Source organism: Cucurbita moschata, unplaced genomic scaffold (assembly GCF_002738365.1).
Source record: "Cucurbita moschata cultivar Rifu unplaced genomic scaffold, Cmos_1.0 Cmo_Scf00003, whole genome shotgun sequence".
Lineage (NCBI taxonomy): Eukaryota > Viridiplantae > Streptophyta > Magnoliopsida > Cucurbitales > Cucurbitaceae > Cucurbita > Cucurbita moschata.
Window position 1 is genome coordinate 1,260,038 of NW_019268519.1, and position 12,697 is coordinate 1,272,734.

Genomic DNA, 12,697 nt, shown 5'->3' on the forward strand with positions numbered 1-12,697 from the left:
ATCAAAATGGAGATTTACCCAGCAAGAATGAATAGCATTCTAAGGTAATTGTAATTAATCATGAATTAGACAGAAACTATACATTTACACCTTCATCTCCCCAACCCACCATCATCTTCTTGTAATGTATCCCCTCATACTCAACAAAAAGAAAGAAAATCTAAACAGGAAATAATAGAGTAACAGTACATCAGAAAGAAGAAAATACAACACTTGGAGTTGGAGTTTAGCTGAGCTGCAGCTGCTGAAATGAAGGAACTTGAGGAGTAACTCAGATCAATCCTTCCATGGTTGCTCAAATTACACCCTTAGTAAATAGACACTCAGCTCAGGAGCACCATTACTATCTGGGTTCATCATGTAGAAAGCTTCAGAGTCCCTAGAGCCGACAATTCTCTCAAACTTGGCTCTCATGTACATGATTTCACCATCTGATCCCTCTTTTCCCTCCACGCCACCGCTGCCACCACCCTCGGTGCCTTCGTTCACCGGTAAAACGCCAGCACCCATGGAAATTGGCTCCACAGCCTTCAAGATCTTCCACTCCTTAGGTCCACATTCTCGCCTTGAAGCAAAACCGCATTTCTTCCCATTGCAAAATGTCCTCCAAATAGGCTCTTCAAGCAGCCTCCTTCCTGGTTTCTTGTTCTCCTCTTTCTCTTTATCGCATTCCAGTGCAATTCGAACCAGTCCAGATGCCATTTCCTTCACCAGACCACTGATTGGTGTAGCAAGCTCAATCAAGAAAGCGGGATGAGAATTGGGGTCTCTCTGGAATGCAAAATGAACATGCCCTCGGCGAGAACCAAACAGTGTTCCGACCACTCGAGAACGAAGACCGAGCTGCTGGTTCCGGCTGCGGCCAAGGGCAGTGAGAACCGAACGGAACCGAGAGACGGCAAGCTGTTGCAGTTTCCTCCTTGACAATTGTGCTCCAACCTGCTGCTGATGTTGTGAGTCCTGTGAAATGGGCTTGGCGTTCTCCTCCTCCTTTTCTTCTGGGGCAGATGCTGAGGATTTGAAGGTGGAATCGTCTTCATCTTCATTACTAACCTTCCTTGTCCAATGGAAGTGCCTTCTGGATGAGGATTCCAGAGCCATTACTGGCTGTAGCTAAGAAACCAGGGGTAAGGAAGGTAGATTCTTCAGAAGGTTGGTTGGTAGGAGATAGACTAAGAGGGAGTGAGTGTATAATAAAGAGAATGTGGTTTCTTCCCCTTTATCTGTGCTGTGTGGGGCTCTCATCATTGAATTCTTAGTTTCAAGGTTTATTGATGTGCTGCAAGAGAATCCTGACAAAAGAAACATAGACTGACCCACCAACTGATTTGGGGAGACATGAGAGAGAGAGAGAGAGAAGGGAATCCAGAAAGAGGCAATATCGGTGTTACTTTCTTGTGATGGCATTTTGTTGACTTGAAGCATAAACAGTGAAACTACACCATCAAAACCCACCCTAAATATAATCCATAGCTGTTCACAATAGACAATCCAACGAAAATCAAATCCAAATCCATGTTTGAGAGTGACGCACAAAGCTTGTAGGGGGGTCACAGAGCAAACTCATAAACCATGTTGGGCAGAGAGTAATGAAGATCTACTAATCAATCGAGACCCATCATCTGTTTCATTTGAGTAATGAAGGTTTGAGAAAGCAATGCCTCGCAGTAAATCCAAAAGGCCAAGGCAGAGCAGATTCCTGAAACTTATAATAATACTAACGCACAGATGCTGTAAGGAGACAAATGTGTGCATTTGTGATAGTATATTGGGTAGAGAGCGAGAGAAAGAGAGACAGTTTTAAACACAGTCACTACTTGTATTAACTAGACATGGATCCGCAGGATATGGATATATATTACAATGCATCTTCACAGAGCCCAGTGCTAGGTTAATCATTTCTTTTTTGTACATACGCACAAGGCATAATTGAGGCACAAATGGAAAGGGTCAAGGAATCTTGCCTATGGTTGGAAGAAAATAAAGATCCTAAAATTAGCTCTCTAAACTTTGCTCAGGCTCCAGTTGCTTCGGAGCGGTGTTACTCCCATTCATTCTTGCACGTGCTTCTGCAAACATTCTTTGCTGCTCAGCCAAAGCTTCTTCTTCAGTCATCTCGGCTCCATTACTCCACTTTCCACCTTTCAACGAGTCTTGCTGGAGAGTTTTCTCAATGGAGAGAAAAGAAAAATGTTAGTGCTTCAAGTTGCCTTAGGACACTCATGTTTAAGTGAACTAAATTTTATGACAATAAATTCCAGTTAAGAGAATCACGGAAACGAATTCTCTTTAAGGAACACAAATTAAAATAGATACTGATTATATAGACCTCGCGGAGCATTACCATAGTTTCGAGCCTGTGTTGTTCATATGCAGCATAAACTTCCTCAATGTACTCACTAAAACCAAGCACCTGATCGTACATATAACCATAAGTGTAAGTTCAAAAGCAGACATAAAATAAAAGTAACCTAGCTAAGGCTGCAAAGCATCTTCTTCAAGCACATGAATGAAAAAGTTATTGAAAACAATCCACAGATAGTACTCCAGCTGAGAAAAGGAAGGACTTCACCCATAGTGTTCTTATGTGTAATCAAACTCCTCATGACATTGTTAACATGTATTGTGATTTATTTCTCCATTTCTATGTAATAGGAGGAAACTAAGACTTTCTGTAAGAAGCATATGATAGGATAATATTATTTTGGTAAGGTATAGTTAGGTTATCCAAATTCATATTCCACTGAAGACTATTCATTTCTTTTCAGATTTCGTACTTCAGTCATATTATTGTAACAACCAATTGGGAAATCCACTCCTACAGAAAGGAAAATCTGAATTCAGGGGGCTGAATAGTAAAAAAAGACAATTTCAGCAGGCATTTTCCAAAAAAATAATAGCAATTAACACATACAAGTGTATATTATTACGAATATAAAGGTAACTTGGATAGTCCATAGACCTCAAGAGCCTTGAGCACGTGCTCAGGTGCAATTGTTCTTTTATCTTCTTTGCTACAAACTTCATTGGACTCCGACGACACAAGGTTTATAAACTCTGCAAGAACACCAAAACAAAGAGAGAGCAATTCTTAAGTGAGAAGTAATAATTGGTCACTGTCATAAAAAACTGCCACCAGCTTAAAGCCGGGGAGAGGGTGGGGGAACAATAGTAAAAAAGAGGACAGAAAAAATCAACTAAATAAAAAATAGTACAATTAAAGGCAGTGTATAAGGACAACTACATGTGATTATTGTTCGAAAAATAATAGAGCCACAAACGGCTATTAACAGTGGTGCAGGAAACCAACACCAAGTACTAATACATTAAATGTTAAAATACACAAAGAAAATGGCAAAGATATTCTCACCTACACAACACTCAATCAGAAGATCTTGGGCATCTCTTGCAACACGAACATCAGGGGGCAACATCTCTTTGATAATTTTAGTCATAGTCGCTGACCGAGAAAAATTGAACAAAACAAAATACCAGAGGAATCAGAAATTATGGTTTACAATATAAAAGCACATGATGCTATGAGCATAGCTCAATTGGTGAAAGCATTATAATCTCTACCAAACATGAAAGTTTTGAATCACCCACATTCAAAGAAATAAACTAATTAATGAAAAACTTCAGCAATTTGCTCAAGCAGTTTAATGGTCATCATTACTTCTTTTGTACAAGGGAATCATATTGTTGTCACCAAAATACACCATACCAAAGTTTGAACCAATTCATGAAAGCTAGAAGAACTGAAATAAAAATGACACAGGAGAAGAGGAACACTAATTTTTGGAAACCAAAACGTCCACGAAAGCTACTCTGTCTAAAGAAGAAGGTCGAGCTAGAAAGATGAACACGAACTACAAGACAAACCCGACTTAAAGGAAGCAGAAGACAAGCCCCAACTGTTTCTTTTGAAGGCCCAACCATCTTATATAGAATATCTAAAATAAGAGAACTGTCGTTTGGAAACACGGTGACTGGTTAATTAGTGAGACAGAAGTGGGATGCAAGAAAAAATATGAATGAAAGACGGGAGTAAGGAACTATCATTTGAGGAACAAAAACGTCCTCAAAAGCTACTCTTTCTTATGAAGATCGTCGTAAAGTGAGGATTAATGAACTGAAACTCAGGCATCCAGATTTAGGTACGGAATACAGCATACTAGTAACTCAGAAAAAAGACTGAGAATCAAAATGAAAATCAAGCAAAGGGCTTCCTTCTATGAACTCAAGCCTATTATCCAGTTTCAATTTCCCACGAAGAAAAAAAAAAAAAAAAACAAGCATCAAGGTGCATCCTCTCCAGTGGAGACGATAACTAAAGGTGCCCTTCATCGTTTAAGTCGCGATGTATAAAATTTCCAGACATTGACCTCAACTCACGATTAGATACTTGGTTTACAGAGGATCCCCAAATTCAGATTATTGTTTTAAAATAAAAGAAGAAACACCAAATTAGTCCACGAACGAAAATATAAAATTCACTACACCATGGGGGGGATACCCCCAAAAAAATTCACACAAAAACACCAAAAACCACCGCAAGAAATTACAAGTACCCTTAGGAAGCGAGGCGTCCTCTTTAGACTTTCCAACTATGTCCATCGGCTCCATACCTAACCTTCAAGACTGCAATACATACAAAAAAAAAAAAAAAAAAAAAAAAAAAAAAAAAAAAAAAAAAAAAAAAAAAAACAAAACAAAAAAATACAAAAAAATACAAAAAGAAAAATTAGAGCAACGGCGGGAATCGAGAACAGACACAAATTCTGAAAAAATTAAAATAAAAAAAAAACGATACAGAGGAGGGGGAGAAGATCGGAACTTACGGCGTCAGAGAAGCCAACAGAGAAAACTAAATTGGCGAAACCGGAAAATGACGACGGCGATCCCACCGATTGAAGAAGATCGGAATCGAAAAAGGCGATGAAGGAGGTGGAGTGGTGGTGGAGGGGCATTGTTGATATATGCATTTTTATCAGAGGTTATTGTGGTTCTTCAGGATAAGAGAGTAAGATCTCGCTCGCAGGAGATTAGGGCAAAGGAGGCACCAGAGCGTAGTCCACGCGCAAACGATGCGCGTGGATAAAGGGCAACTGAATGAATAAGTTGGATCGGGTGGGACCCGTGGGCGTTCCCCTTTTTAGCGCTGATTGGTTGAAGGGGGTAGCGTAGTCAGGCGGCAGAGTGGCGCGTGAGGAAAAGGAACTTTGGATGCTTTCTTCTCTTTTCTTTTCTTTTTTTTCTTTGTAATTATGAATTGAATAAATATATTTGTGTTGTTTTAATTTAATTTAATTTCTTTTCTTTTCTTTTTCTTTTTCTTTTATTCTTTTAGAAAAGTCAGTTGTTTTTAGGATGTCTTGTTCCAAATGTTTGATCTATCATGCCATTTGAAAGAGATGGTCTTGCGTCGTGGCATTCGATAATTGGTTCTTTGGTCAAATTCAGAATCCCCCACCACTTGCTCTGGGCCTAGCACTTAAATGGGCCTTTCACATAAATGGGCCTCGCACTTAAATGGGTCTCGCACGTAAATGGGCCTCTTATACTTAATTGGGTCTTGCACATAAATGGGCCTCTTATACTTAAATGACACTTAAATGGGTCTCACAAATAAAAAGTAGACCTCTACTTTTATCAATTATTTTAAAAATTGTACTAATACAAATATTTGAATATACATGGGTGAAAAAATTAATTAACTAACTCATATGTAACATCCCATATTGATTAAAGAAACGAATAAAACATTACATATTTACTGACATACACGTTTTAAAATTGTGAAGTTGAAGCTAACAATGGGTTTAGACCGTTACAAATGTTATTAGAGCCAGATGCTGACGACGTGTCAGACCCTAAGCTCAAGGGTGTGATTTGTCAAAGACCATGTTTATAGTGGTGGAGTTGGACGATTACAAATTGTATTAAAGCTAGAATATCGGAATTGAAATCAAAATAAAAAAAAAAAAAAAAAAAAAAAAAAAAAAAAAAAAANAAAAAGGGTTAAATTTGATCTCTGTACCCAAAGACCTAAGAAGGAAAAAGAAAAAAAGAAAAAAAAAAAAAACTGGACGAAGAACTCGGAGGTGAGCAGAATTTGTGTAAGCTTCCTCATCCTACCGTCACCCTCACCCTCACCAGAAACGCCCAATCGCAATCGAACTGTGAGGCACCTACTTTACGAGTCGGTTTCTTTATCATCCCACAAGCGCGCGCCCTACCCCAGTTCCGATCACCTTCTTCTGCAATTCGCGGGAAGAGGCTTCGTTGCTCTGCAACTCGGAAGTCCACAACATCAATGTATCCACAATAAGTTCCGCAATCTTCATTTACAAGGATCTGTTTTCTTCAACACCGCATTCGTTGTTGCCTTTCTTCAATTTTTGTTTTGGAAGTTGAAAACTCATGGAATCGGACGAAGAAGATTTCGTTTTCTATGGAACGCCGATTGAGCGGGAGGAAGAGATCAACAGCCGTAAAAAGAAATCTGTGGCTGACGCTTCTGGTACCATGCGAAGCCTGCCTTCCTGGAAACAAGAGGTATTACTCATTTTGGATTCCATACTCCCTGCTTCTTGTGGAAGTAAAGAAATTGGCATCAATCACCTGACACTGAGTTTGATCTTGTATACTGAGTTCGTGGAGACTAAATAATATAGTTATGTTCTTGTAATTTTTAGCCAAAATGATCGCAGAGCCGTTTGGTAATATCCTTCTTCTCTTGTTTATAATTGTCATTAGGTTAGAGACGAGGAAGGGCGTAGAAGATTTCATGGGGCATTCACAGGTGGATTTTCGGCTGGCCATTACAACACAGTGGGCTCAAAAGAAGGTGTGCAAACAAGTATATTTCATTAATACTCGATCTAATTACACAAGTTTTGTTCACTAGTTTTAAAAACTGTGCAGGTTGGACTCCACAGTCATTCACGTCATCCCGAAAGAATAGAGCCGAAGTCAAGCAGCAAAACATTTTAAACTTCTTAGACGAAGATGAAAAAACTGTATGTTCCATTTGACCCTTAGGTAGAAACAAGTTTAAATGTATGAATGAGACTGATGGGGCGACTTCCCCTGCACTTGTATTGGCTTTCCTAAGGGTTTCTAGTGTTATGAGAATGCTGTCGAGGAACGGTCTAATTTTAACTACTTTTTCTAGTCCAGATAGACTCAAATATAGGCCTGGGAAAATGGTCAGTTCAGTTAAGAAACCATTTCAATGATGTATGAAGTCGAACTGGTTACTCTTGAAATTTGAAATAACAGTACTTGTCAGTGCATTCAAGCTAGCACTTTTTGAGGAAACAACTAGTATCTTATCATCCAGTATCTGATTTGGATTGAATGGAAATAACTTGTCCGGCACTTCAGGCTTTCAACTTGGAAAGTTGCTTTTGTCTTTTTAAAAGAAAATATATCACCGTCCCCTTCATGCAGCTTCTTTGACATTTGAAGCATTGATGCCTTTGCTAAATGAAATATGCATTATATTATTTACTTCTTGGCCACATCTCAAGTAGTCATAATTTTTCAGTCTATGATCTTGTGTGTTTCTTCTTAATTCATACATTATAGACCATAAGTTGTTGACCCCTCGATCCTTCATTTAGGAATTGGAAGGTCGAGGCCTGGGGACATCTTTCCAGTTTGATACATTTGGGTTCACAGCAGTAGAGCTTGCTCGCAAACAAGCTGAAAAGGAGCAACAGCAGAGGTTAACTATTAACTTACATTGTTAATTCCCATGCAATAGTTCTGTAGTTTTCACTTTTGTTTGGCTTTTCTTTTTTGTTCTTTGAGAGTGGGTTTGGCTTGGGGCTGGAAAGCTGGGTTTTGTTAATGACATGGTTTTGTCGTGACCAAGTTACTGGGATGCATCCAAGATATATACCTGATCGTTCTTTATTTGTGAAGTTTGATAAACTGTAATTACATTGGTGTTTGACACATCTGTTTTAATCGGTTTTAAATATTTTGTTCCAAAAATCTTCATCATCATTTTTACTAGGTAGTATTTAATATGCATAAGTATCCTTCTCTGAGCAATATGACAAAAGATTGGCTTCAAAATTTATGCAAATTTGCCCAGAAAGCAGAAAGTCCATTTGTATCTTGTTTGGTCGTTCTGTTTGACTCTTTGGTTTTTATCTATCAACTAGACCTTGTTCTTTGAATTATTTGCCATTTGACCCTCCTGTTAAAACAAATGTCATTCTTTTATTGAAACGTGTGTAGCACGTGTTATGATCTTACATAAATACTAGCTCTCTCTCTTTATTCCTCACCCCATCTTCTTTAGGACAAAGTTTGTGTGAAAAACTGTGTGAGAGAGAGATTTGTCTCACATGGTTGGCGCTTGTATGTTTTGTCAAAGAGATAACAGAGGAGATACCAGAATGATTGATTTTATTACTGTGTAGAAAATTAAGTTAAGATTGCATGTTGGTAAGATGTGGCTAAGTTTTACTTTTATGTTTATCTCAAGTTTGTTTCAGCCCATTATTTTTCTTTCTTCATTCATTATGAACTTTTGTTTTTTAAAGTACTTTTTATGTTTTCAGGCCATCTGCAATTCCTGGACCTGTTCCTGATGAATTAGTTGTTCCAGCTGCAGAATCCATAGGTTGGTTTGAGAGACTTAAAAATTTATTTAAACCAAGCCCCTTTTTATTAAAGCAGCAAATATATTGATTAGGTGTGAAGTTACTATTAAAGATGGGATGGCGCCATGGACGTGCAATAAAGGACTCAAGAGCTAATTCCCTCTACGGTATATTTTCCCTCATTGTATCACATGCTTTTATTGCTGCATGTACATATTTTTGTATTTCTGGGGTTTTTTTTTTTTTTTTTTTTTTTTTTTTTGCTATATAGTAACCTGTTATCCAATTAAGTGTTTTTTTAGTACATCTGGCTTGCTGATCCACTCTCACTGCAATTTCTTAAAAAATAAAAAATAAAAAAAAGAAGTTAGATCTAGCTTGCTTCTAATACTATAGACAAGATTAAAAAGAAATGAAAATCTTCAAAGACGCGAAAAGTTCTTTTTATAGCTTCCGTGACATTGCACGTTTTGGGCTAGCCACGCTGTTTTTGTAGACCTTTATCCGAAGTCTTTTTTGCATTAGGTCTTTGTGGTGGGGCTTCCTATACCTGGCCTCTAGGCTGTGCTTTTGTAATATATGCTTCACACAGTCGGCCACTTCAGAGTAAAAAATCCAATCCATGCAAAACTCATCGTTACATCGTTTAACTTTAATACTGAAGGGACACTAGAAAAAAAAGTGAGTTTTGAGTCTTGATACTGTTCTGGCATAAAGCACGCCAATTTGGACTCTGGGCCAGGGGGAAACCTTCTCTACACTTTTTTTTTTTTGGCAGTATTTTAATGCACTCAAGACAAACAACAAGATAAAAAAACTTTACCTTGTTAGCTATCTTGTGTACAGTTGGTCAATGTACAGCCCGGTTGTACTTCTGCAAATGCTTTCGGAACGTTAATACTCTGTCTATGCTTGGTTAAGTTTTTCCTTTGTGTTTCGACTTGACATTTGAGATGAAGCTATGGCAGTGGCTACCTGGAAAAAAATTGTGTAATTTCACTTGGGTTTTTTTAGGTGGTGTTTTTATTTTCTTCTCTGGGATGACATGTTCTTATCTCCAGTCACTTTTTGTTATTTAACAGCTATACTATAACTACCATAACTTGTTCATGACAGATGCTCGAAGAGATGCTCGAAAAGCATTTCTAGCATTTTCTACAGGTGATACCAAATCAGAGATCCACAATTCTGAATCATTTCAGGATGATGATGGTGTTTCTCCTCAACCTGCCAAGGGTGATATTTCATCTTCTCAGAGCACGCCTGTAAGACAACTGTTTGTGCCCCTATTTTCTAGTTATTTAGTGGGTTGTGGTTCTGATGGAAAAGTGTTTTTAGTAGTTTTTTATAATTAAAGATGAACGCCAGTAAGACAACTGTTTGTGCCCCTATTTTCTAGTTATTTAGTGGGTTGTGGTTCTCATGGAAAAGTGTTTTTAGTAGTTTTCTATAATTAAAGATGAAAAGGATATCCAATCTGAACAAAGAAAAATAATGATGATTTTTTAGGACACTCAAGTCCTCAACAGAAATCCATAGAGAAATAATTTTTTTTTATAACCATACTGAAGACTTCTTATGCACTCAGTCAGAATAATTGTAAAATGTTCATTAAACATGATAATGCGTTGGTTTTCTGCTATTTTCTTAGCATTTAGTTAACATTGTTTCAAATGGCTTTTGGCTTTAGGATTTTTTGTGAGGATAAGAATTTTGTTTTCTTGTTGTTTCTTCTTTTAAACAGGTTTATGTGATCAACCCAAAACAGGATCTGCACGGTTTAGGTTTTGATCCTTTCAAGCATGCACCTGAGTTTAGGGGTATTTAGTTATTTTGTAACTTTTGTCAAATAAGTTCTGGACAACTAATTCTATGTTAACCCTCTGTATCTTATATGATAATGTTTATTATTTTTTAATTTAGAAAAGAAAAGAGCACGTGCGGCTGGGAAACAGGAAGGTTACGGAAAAGTTTTCTCCACGAAAAATAATCTTTTTGGCTTTAGGAGTAAGTTCTGCACCTCATCACTTGCGTTCACTTCAAGTTTCTAATTGCTTTTTAATATGTTTTGTTTGCCTTCAGTCTGGTTGCATTTATCTGAACTTATTATTTATTTATTTTGTTTTAGCATACAAATTTTCAATGGTTCTGAATCATTCACTTCTCTGAATCAGCTGAGAGGGTTGCTTCTGGCTTTGGCATTGGTGCACTTGAGGAACTTGATGTCGAAGATGAGGATGTCTATACCTCTGGTCAGTATGTGAACAGTTTTGTTGTATATCTTCCTTCCTCGTTGTCATGTGATACTGGTCCTTTTCTAATCATCACTATGATTGTGGAGCTCAATGATACTACGATAATTTGTAAATGAAGAGTTGGGGTGCTCCTATAAGATTGAAGATGGATGGATGATTACTTTCTTATTTGGACGAGCTTATTACTTGGTGCTTTAATCAAGTCTTTGAGTCATTGCAATCGTATACTTGTACCATACCAATTTAACAGCTTTTAGTTTTATTATTTTATTTTTTTCACCTCTAGTTAATGCTTTACATCTTACCCCTTGGTATTTCAATATATCGTATGTTCATAAGATTAGATTAGGATGGCAAAAACCCCAAACAGGGCAAGCAGTCTTGGTTAAAAATGGGAATGTTGACAAGGAACACATTTCCTGCCGCAAATTAACCCTATCCCTTATTTATTTTGAACCCTGAAAAGGTGTAGATATATACATTTTTCTAGTTAAATAATTAAAAAAAAAAAAAGACATTAATGTTCTTAAAAACTAATTATTTCAATTAAAAATAGTATAATGAAAAGAGTTTTTTTAGATTAAAAAAATATTTTTATATATTTGTTAATGATTAACTATTTTTTATTAGATGAGAACAATCTGCTAGACAAGACTTACCCCACAGGGATCCACTCCACCCTGACCCCATTCCTCAAGTCGAGGAATACCCCATCCCATCCTTGGCTCCATCCGGTTTCCATTGCTAGAAACAATTAAATAGCATGCTACCTCATTAAGAGTGGAAATTACTGAGAATTTGATGATGAGCACCATTCTTTTTAATTTATTAAGTTTCACCATGTTCATGTTGGTAACATTATTGTTTTTGATGTGATGTATCGGTTGAAAATATGTCAGTTCATCATATAATCTTGTCATATACATTGAACTTTTGCAATGTTTCTGTGGTTTTCTTATTGATTTTTGTTGGCAGGTTATGAGTTTGAGGAAACATACGTACAAGAAGACGATGAACCACCTTCTAAATTGATTACAGATGGTAAACAAAAGTTGATTGAAAGAAAAGTAGATGGTGTATTGCCTGGGTTTAGAGTTCCATCGAACTCTGACTACCAGTTGGAGAGGTGCTAAAAGGACATGATTTTATTTCCTTGTGTTAGTCGAATATAGTTATATAAAAATTCAAAGATGTATCAATTTGAGTAGTATACACGATCTATTGAAACATGAAAACATTGTGGACATTACATATTGTCCTTTTGACCTTTATTTCTCTATTTATTTTTCAGGTTTGATCCTCCAGTAATACCCAAGGATTTTAGACCCCGCCACAAATTTGCGGGGCCTCTCAATGGTGGCTATAAGCTTGCTGATACCCCTCCCGTCGATGTTCCACCTCCTGATGATAATAATCTAAAACTTCTAATTGAAGGGGTAGCAACTTTGGTTGCTCGCTGTGGAAAACTATTTGAGGATCTCTCTAGAGAAAAAAACAAGTCGAACACATTATTCAGTTTTCTTACTGGAGGAACTGGTCATGAGTATTATTCAAGGAAGCTATGGGAGGAGCAGATGAAGCGCATGGACCAACCTAAGCATCAATTTAATGATAAATACTCTCCAAGCGTGGAGAAGATGACAGCCGAAAGTCGTGGAAGAATCCTACATGAAAGGCCTTTGGCAAGAAGCTCTAAAGAGTTAAATCCACCTGCTGCTTCTGATGGCGTCCATGTCCAATACAATCTTTCAGATACATTTACTAAACCTACATCATCTGTGAGTAGCCAACACTTAATCTCTTTCTCTCTCTCTCCCCCCC

The 12,697-nt window shown here is 37.4% G+C and overlaps 3 protein-coding genes across 10 annotated transcripts in view; 1 reads left to right on the plus strand and 2 right to left on the minus strand.

Moving 5' to 3' along the window:
- Window positions 1-13: 13 nt before the first annotated feature.
- Window positions 14-1,450, minus strand: LOC111435947 (protein MIZU-KUSSEI 1). Its single transcript, XM_023073580.1, has one exon. It carries the CDS (start codon window positions 1,099-1,101, stop codon window positions 301-303), a length of 801 nt encoding a protein of 266 aa, XP_022929348.1. The 5' UTR covers window positions 1,102-1,450; the 3' UTR covers window positions 14-300.
- Window positions 1,451-1,793: 343 nt separating this feature from the next.
- On the minus strand, window positions 1,794-5,030 carry LOC111435956 (protein Dr1 homolog). Of its 2 annotated transcripts, none has more exons than XM_023073601.1 (6): window positions 4,842-5,030; window positions 4,572-4,641; window positions 3,371-3,460; window positions 2,963-3,057; window positions 2,345-2,413; window positions 1,794-2,157 (listed from the first exon to the last, which is right to left on the minus strand). In XM_023073601.1, the coding sequence occupies exons 2-6, from the start codon at window positions 4,624-4,626 to the stop codon at window positions 1,996-1,998; spliced, it is 471 nt and encodes a 156-aa protein (XP_022929369.1). In that variant the 5' UTR covers window positions 4,627-4,641; window positions 4,842-5,030; the 3' UTR covers window positions 1,794-1,995. The 2 variants fall into 2 exon arrangements, with proteins under 2 accessions (XP_022929369.1, XP_022929360.1); XM_023073592.1 differs by having other exon boundaries at window positions 1,794-2,169.
- Window positions 5,031-6,050: 1,020 nt separating this feature from the next.
- LOC111435917 (G patch domain-containing protein TGH) overlaps window positions 6,051-12,697 on the plus strand; it is a 10,613-nt gene continuing 3,966 nt past the window's right edge. For 6 of the 7 annotated variants that reach the window (XR_002709158.1, XR_002709157.1, XM_023073554.1 and 3 more), the window contains exons 1-12: window positions 6,051-6,558; window positions 6,760-6,850; window positions 6,928-7,022; window positions 7,629-7,732; window positions 8,580-8,641; window positions 8,714-8,788; window positions 9,738-9,886; window positions 10,366-10,441; window positions 10,545-10,628; window positions 10,796-10,873; window positions 11,852-12,002; window positions 12,168-12,654. Coding sequence is in view for 5 of the 7 variants with exons in the window: in XM_023073554.1 (XP_022929322.1) it covers window positions 6,424-6,558; window positions 6,760-6,850; window positions 6,928-7,022; window positions 7,629-7,732; window positions 8,580-8,641; window positions 8,714-8,788; window positions 9,738-9,886; window positions 10,366-10,441; window positions 10,545-10,628; window positions 10,796-10,873; window positions 11,852-12,002; window positions 12,168-12,654 (1,587 nt within the window). In the remaining 2 variants the exon portion in view is untranslated. The remainder of the gene's footprint in view (window positions 6,559-6,759; window positions 6,851-6,927; window positions 7,023-7,628; window positions 7,733-8,579; window positions 8,642-8,713; window positions 8,789-9,737; window positions 9,887-10,365; window positions 10,442-10,544; window positions 10,629-10,795; window positions 10,874-11,851; window positions 12,003-12,167; window positions 12,655-12,697) is intronic. The other variant, XM_023073537.1, reaches the window with a different exon arrangement.